This window comes from Centruroides sculpturatus, unplaced genomic scaffold (assembly GCF_000671375.1).
Source record: "Centruroides sculpturatus isolate CEXI.00-Female unplaced genomic scaffold, Cexi_2.0 scaffold155, whole genome shotgun sequence".
In the NCBI taxonomy this organism is placed as follows: Eukaryota; Metazoa; Arthropoda; class Arachnida; order Scorpiones; family Buthidae; genus Centruroides; species Centruroides sculpturatus.
In genome coordinates, this window is record NW_019384386.1 from 236,335 (window position 1) to 243,881 (window position 7,547).

General features: G+C 34.5%; 2 protein-coding genes across 2 annotated transcripts in view; one reads left to right on the top strand and one right to left on the bottom strand.

Moving 5' to 3' along the window:
• The first annotated feature begins 2,711 nt into the window (after positions 1–2,711).
• The window catches only part of LOC111618080 (protein bicaudal C homolog 1-like), a 47,477-nt gene continuing 42,641 nt past the window's right edge, over positions 2,712–7,547 (top strand). The window contains exon 1 of the mRNA XM_023359506.1: positions 2,712–2,826. The gene's annotated coding sequence lies outside the window, so the exon portion shown is untranslated. The remainder of the gene's footprint in view (positions 2,827–7,547) is intronic.
• On the bottom strand, positions 5,781–7,408 carry LOC111618070. Its single transcript, XM_023359497.1, has one exon. The coding sequence runs from the start codon at positions 6,720–6,722 to the stop codon at positions 5,781–5,783; it is 942 nt and encodes a 313-aa protein (XP_023215265.1). The 5' UTR covers positions 6,723–7,408.

Sequence of the window (7,547 nt, forward strand, 5' to 3'; positions counted from 1 at the left end):
CCTTGCAGCTAGATTCTAGATTACAGTCTTTTATATATAAAAAAAAGTATATTACATTCAAATAAAAACCCAGCGAAGCGGGTCCTTGCAGCTAGTTTAAAATAAATTTAGTCTGGAAGCTATTGCAATCTGTAACTATAAATTTGTCAGATTGTGTAAGGATGCTATCAGAAATCATACAAAAAGTGAAAAGTTACAGACAATCGGGATACGATCCGATGAAAATTGCTGCTGATGTGATTGCGAAGAATTTCGAATGCGATACGGAATTTCTTGCCGAAACCGAAGTTAGAGCCAGAAGGAAAAAGCGTCAATTTTATTAACACTCCCTGCCTCTGTAGCTAGCGGAAAAAGAAGTTTCTCCAAATTAAAATTAATATAACACTACTGAAGAAGTTCAATACGCCAAACGAAACTTTGAAATCTATCATTTCTTTCTATTGAATCTACATTAGCTGCCACTCTAAACTACACATCCCTAATTAACGAATTTGCTAAAGTTAAAATTAGAAGAGTAAAATTGTAGTAAATTGTTGTAGTTGATATCAATATTTTATAGTAGTTTATATTTCCAAAATAAAAATAGTATTCGTACATTTTGTGCAGATTTTAAAAAAAATACAATCGAAGGTTATTTTAAAGAAAAAACATTTAAGGGGAGGCATTTCGAAGACTTGCATCATACTGAGAAAATCTATCGCACAGTCCGATTGTCACAATGCCGGGCTGTAATTTATAATCATATTTTTAATTTATTTAATTTAAAATATATGCTCTCCACCTCAAATTAGTATTGGCTTGCCCCTGTACATCATACTTTTCCTTTAACAATACAGTCGTGTCGATAATATATTAACCGCTTTCAGGGGAACTTTTGAATTGCAAATAACCTGACTTCCAGTTTTCATCGGAAGTTCATATATACTTAATCGGGGCCTCCTGCCCCTAAGGTTTCCACATTTATTCTCGGATTTCATCTATCCAATTTTGTTCTCGAGATTAAGGAAAGACAGATAGACGGACGGTAGCGGAATTTTATAGGTCTACAATTTTTTCAAATTTCAGCCCATAAACGCGCTTAGTTTACTTTTCGGATCGGGGGAAAAAGCTAACATTGCATATGCAACATGATGCGGAAGAAATTGATATTAATGCTCGCTCAGGGTGTAGACCATGGTTACTAGATAACGTTTGTCTTCATTTGGATCAGTGTTTCTCAACCTCTAACGAATCGTCGCTCCCTTCAACGTAGTATTGCCCCCTTCACTTCAAAATTTCGATGCCGAGGGCCAAGACTAACGCCAAATTCGTACTGCATTAAATAGACTAGTGACTAGTGTAATGTTATTTGTTTAATTATTGTATGATATAACGAATAAAATATCCAATTATTCTTAATGTAATGTTTTACTATATCGCCCAGAAAATTGTTTTTCGCCCCCAAAATATAAATTGTTACTAATCGCCCCCCTCAACATGGAAAAACGCCCACATGAGGACGATATCGCCCCCCAGAGCCGGCCCTACCATAGGGCGAACGGAGCAGACGCTCCAGGCGCTAAGTGCTAGGGGGCGCCTCAGTGGTAAAGAAAATTAAAGGATATAAATTAAGGGCAACCAAGGGAGGCTCCATAATAGGATCTCGCTCCATCCTAAAACTTGCCTCGGGCCGGCACTGTCGCCCCCCGTTGTTTTACACTGATTTAGAAATACTGATTTACATACTAGAGATCCATGGTCTTTACCGCCTCGATTGTGAGGACAAAGGGCGATAGATGATTTCGTCTAGATCCAGATGTTAAGAAATATTAGTGTTTATGTATTTAGTTTTCCAGCTTTAAAAATCTATACTTTAAAACTTAAACCTTATATTATATTTTTTAAAAAAAGCTGTAGAAGTATAAAGTAATTTGTGTGAAATAAATATAATTTCAAGATTTAAAATTTAGTAATAAAATTTCTTTATTTCGCCTTTTTTTTTTTAAATATTGTATTTACTCGGGATATAAGACGACCTCGATTATAGGACGAGGTGTGACTTTAAAGATCAAAATAAAGAAAATTAGATTTATTAATACAATTCTAATTTTATTTCGTTTAATCACAAATAAAATATCAAATGCGCGTAAATGTATACATTGTCCCGCAAAAATTATTGGCATTTTAAACTTCAAGTATAAATCTTGTAAAATCGACAACATAATTTGTTCATGTAAAGCTGGACAATTATTGGGAACCTTTATTTTTGTGCCAATTCCTAACGGTCGAATTCACTCTTTGCCGATTACACTTATGAGTTTATCCGAATTCTGATTTCCAAATAATCACCTGTTTTTACGTGGGAACGAATTAAAACTTACATCGGGCTCCCGTGTAATTTTGAAATTCAATTGAAAAGCTTTGTTTTTCCTATTGCTACTCATCTTTACTCCTGATAATACACAAGAACGATTCAAACGACCCAGATAAAATACTTTTGTTTTTAAACACCAGAAGGTGAGAATCCTGTAAAAAATGCGAATATACAGTTTACAAAAATTATTGCAAAAACGAAATGAATTGTTCGCTCGCGCGTACAAGACGACCTAGGTTATTGAAGCAGTGAAAAATGAATAAAAACCTCGTCTTACATGCCATAAATACAGTATTTTTAATTATAATGTTCACTTTCATAAATAACACAAGAGGGCGTAATAAGAGAAAACAGGAAATTTGCCGTAAGTAAATTTAAAAGTGACTGTCAAGAAACGAAGGATGTGTTTTTGCACCATACACAAATAAAAATGAGGAAATTTTATTCTTTTTGATTATTTATGTTTATTAAACGTAAGCTGAGAAGTATTTTTCATTTGAAAATATCGATTTTAAATTACTAAAATAAATTTACTGTTATTCATCGAAAAAAGTTATTTTGCATGGCAATTTGCATTTACTTTACTTTGTTTATTTGTTCGTTCTTTAGAATTTGATTTTTTTTACTCCTTTTATACTTCTACGTGTGACCCTTTGAAGGATACAGCCCTTAGAGATCAGCCTCCTTCCAGGTTGCATGCATTTTGCATGCTAAACTATTACATTTAACTATTTAACCCATGTGATTATACCGACTTTGAGTAGCTCATTTGACTGTTTGTGGAGTACTTTATGTACAGTTTTAGGAGGGTACGGGGCTCAACCCCACCTAGGCACTGAGGTGTGGGCACCAAAGCACACAACTACATGTGGAACATGGGGTATACTGGTTCATGGTAAAAACTGACCTTTGGAGGTGAATATCTTGCAAAGACCTGTGTATAGATATGGTTCCATTGACTTTTACTCTTCCAGAGGTTCTATCACTCTGGGATGGCAAATTCCTCATTCAGAGATATCTTACCATATTTCTATAGTTTTGGTATGAAATATGTGTACTTGAAAATAATAGTTATTTTCAAATATTCCTAGCTAGATCTGCTACTAAATTTAAATAAAAATATGTAGTTTTTGATTTTATTTATGAAGATGCATTGCATGATATAGGATGGGGAAGAGAAATGGGAGATTATAAAAGCTCAATAATTCAGTGAAATGGTTTATTTCAGAAATTACAAATATATCAGCTTAAAGGTAATATAAAAGTTTTATTTTTTTTTTGAAAACTACATTTTTGAGGTGACCTCCATCTCTGTGAAGACATTTATCTATTCTTGAGTGCATATCAACCATTACAAGCTGCAACATTTCCAATGGGATTCTGGCTATTTCTTCTCTAAGAGTTTGAGCTTGGCAATGTTGTGTGGAAGGTTAATGTACACCTTGCTTTTCAAATATCCCCCACAAAAAACCAACATGCCAACAAAACAGGAGAAGACATCATTCTTGGAGATGACATGACTGGAAAACAACTGTCTTATAGCAGTCATGAATATTCTGGCTGTGTGAGCAGTCGCTGCATCTTGTTGGAATGATGTCTGATCATCAACAAGAGGAAATGTAGTTAATTCTTGTGTCAAAAACGTTAAACTGCATGGTGGTGTGCATGCAGAGAGCCATGGACTACATTTGATGGTGGCCCTCACATTCTTGACATTTTCTATGTTACATGCAGTTCTTGCTGCACCTGGAGGCTTGTTTTTTTGGAAAACCAGTTTCCTCAAAGTTCTTAATACATGTCATAATGGCATGTCTGGATGGCACTGGATTTATTTCAATGGATGTAGAACTGGTGGTGAAAAATAATGATTGTATTATGGTCACTTAACAGTTATTCTGTTAAGTGACCCTAATACAATCATTATTTTTATAATATTTCTTAATAGTGAATATACATTGAGCATCTGTCCACTGGTTCATGATTACTAAATGCTATGCATATATATCAACATCCCGAAGCCCAATATATTTGTACTAATTATTAATTATACCATAATAATAGCCTGATTAATTATGGCAATTGTTTGTTTTAGTAAATGCTATACCCTTAACACAGCAACAGTGAGCAAGCTTGTGCCATGTCACGAATACCCGGAAAAATGAACTTTGAAAATCTCTTATCTCTCTGCCCCACCCTGTTTAATAGTGATGATTAAATAGTTTTTGTTGAAAGTGGCTTGAAATTCCAGTGAAACTTTTAATCATAATTTTGGAATATTTTTTGAAGTATAAAATTATTTCAGGTTTATAGTTGATTGTTACATTCATTTTTATGTTTTTTGTCAGTTAATTTAATAATTTAAAGATTATGTACACTAGGTCTTATAAATTCACTGTTGTTAATGTATTTTGAAGAAATGCATATTGTTTTTGTCATAAAATTTTGTTAAATTGTAAATTAAATAACTTTTTTCAAATAAACTGTAAATGAAAAAACTATTTTAATTCTAAAATTCACTAGAATTATACAATCACAAATTTAACACTTTAATAACCCAGCAACTGTTTATTTGATTCTGAACAGCTTGAAAAGGTCTGCTTCAGTGAGAATATTACTTCGAAATCTTAATGTTCTAATGTTCATTACAGGGTTGATGATGGCGGATGATGCTCTAACTTCTATGGGTCCTGACGCCATCTCACAATTTATTTTTTATGCTCTAATGTAATATAAAATACTTAGCAATAACTATTGTTCTTTATTTTGTAAAAAAGTAATATATCCATAAAAAACTCAAATTTTCAAATAATTTTTTTACTTGGACCATATAAATTTGCAGGAGTGTCAACATCTTTTGACACTCCTGCTCATTACCGCTTAATGTTGTGAAGCAATACTCCGAGACAGGCTTTTCAAGAAGGCTGAAAACATTCTTAAATTCTAATAAACAGTTTCTGGGATGGAAAAGGTCTAAGTGATTGAGATATCTTCCTAATTTTAAGCTTGTATTTTAACTAGAATTATGTACTATTATTACAAAATACATGCTGTTTCTTTTCATTTTCAAAACAATATATATTTTAATATATAAAAAATTACATAAGATTGCATAAGCAACATTAAATAGTTAAAATTTCAAAGATAATTTCATACTATAAAAATGTCAAGATTTGTCATTAAAACTAAAATTCAATTTTCCAATTGCCAAGATTCACTATTTCTTGCTGTAATAGAGATTCTAAAACTGTTTATTTTAATACTCAAGAAGTTAAAAGTTTTTCAGCTCATTATTAACTAAAAGTGTTCAGAATTAAAATAAATACTTTTATGTAAGAAAACAGGAAGAAGTAATTTTCATTAATGTTTATTTTTGAATGCATCTCTTAATAAAGTTTCAATTATTATATACAATATAATATAATTCAATTTAATTATTATNATTTGCAGCGGCCTGAAGAAAATAATGTGTCCTTTCGGTCGATTTCGGATATCTGGCCTTAAAAAGAAATTCGGCCAGATATCCGATCACGTGCGCTTCCCTCCTTCCGTACCGGGGAATGTTCGAGCGGACCTCATGCCACGTCCTCTCGATGGTATTGGTGTGGGCCTTCGTCCAGGGATCAACAAAATTATAAGTATGATTCACTGTCAGGTGACGAAAGCCTTCATTCTGAAGACGTTCGTACGCCCTCCAGCAATCACTTATGACTGTTGTCCCGGGAAGCACCCACTCCTTCAGGACCGCGAGCAAGGTCTCACTGTCACGTGCTTCCACCGGCACTAAAAAGGTGCGTAGAGTCTCCCGCTCGATACCCCCAAAGATCCACTGACCTTTGATCACCTTTCCCCTACTGTACTTACGCCGTCCAAATTTGGCTTCGTCGATTTTGACGGTCTTTCCTTCTCCTCCAAGTTTCTCCGACGTTGACAACCGATCGTGGATAAGTACCTCTCGGTAGAAAGAGTACCAATCCACGACGGTCCTGGAGGAGAGATCCAGACCCAGTCCTAAATGTTCCATGAGAAATTGGTGCCTTGGAGGTTTCAGTATCAACAGGGAAAGGATGAACCGCCACAGGGTAACGAGCTGGAGATGAGACCTTTGAAAAAAGGTTCCTGACCAAATCGAACAACTCCAGCTACATTTCGCTGGACGCCTCTTTGGCCGCCGGATATACTTCCCACATTGAAATCTGCCTCTGTCCTCCACGCGAAGAGGATTGCCACACCGACGGCAGTTGGTATAATTACGCCAGATGCCGTGGTGCAACAATTCCTCTTTCACGCGGTCTTCGGAGTAGCTCACTGCATCGCAGTACTTATACTCGCAACCTTCGCAAACTGATGATGCTGATGATGATGATGCCATTTTAAAATCTACAGAGCTTGGGCTCAATGTGAACTGAAGTCGTATCACGAAGTAAATATATACACAATGCTCTTTGACGTCATTTCAGGTGTTCATCCATCATCCATTCACAGAGCACGAAATGAATGCAAAGAGTTTCAAGTGCACTCATAGGTGGAGACTCCAATAACGTAAAAACCCTCGCCGTAATTACTTTTAACCACATGACCATGATATTTTACGCCTGAGCAGGGCGTGAAACGAGCCTGAAACGAGTTGAACACGCAAATAACAATATGCCGACAATAAAACTATTTAGCTACTAAACAATACATCTTTATATTTCACCTAAAAAAGACCAAAAAAATTAGAAATAAACAATCTAACCATGGACTAGCCTTATGAATATTGTAATTAATATCTTACTTTCGTAAGATACAGCTTCACTCACGGAGCAATGCATAACGAAATTTCATATCGGTGATCGAAAAAAATTACAATTTTGACTAGGAAAAAGTCGCAGGAGTAAAAAACTCGCACACATTTTTATTCAAATATCATAAACAAACAAACAGTAATTAAAAACTATTTCAAACATGTATTAAGTGGCAGACAATACACGACTTAAACGTAAGAAGTTACACGATTATAATCGTGCCGTCAAACCAAGAAAGCCAAATCAACAAGATGCCTTTCCTATTAGTTCGAAATCAAATTACGTATATGATACTTTTTATTTCAAAGGTTGACAATGACGAAGAGAAATGACTCGTCATCACAGAATTATTTTTAAAAGAGCGACTTTTTAAAAACACGTTATTTTATAAAGTTTAGTTATTTAAAATG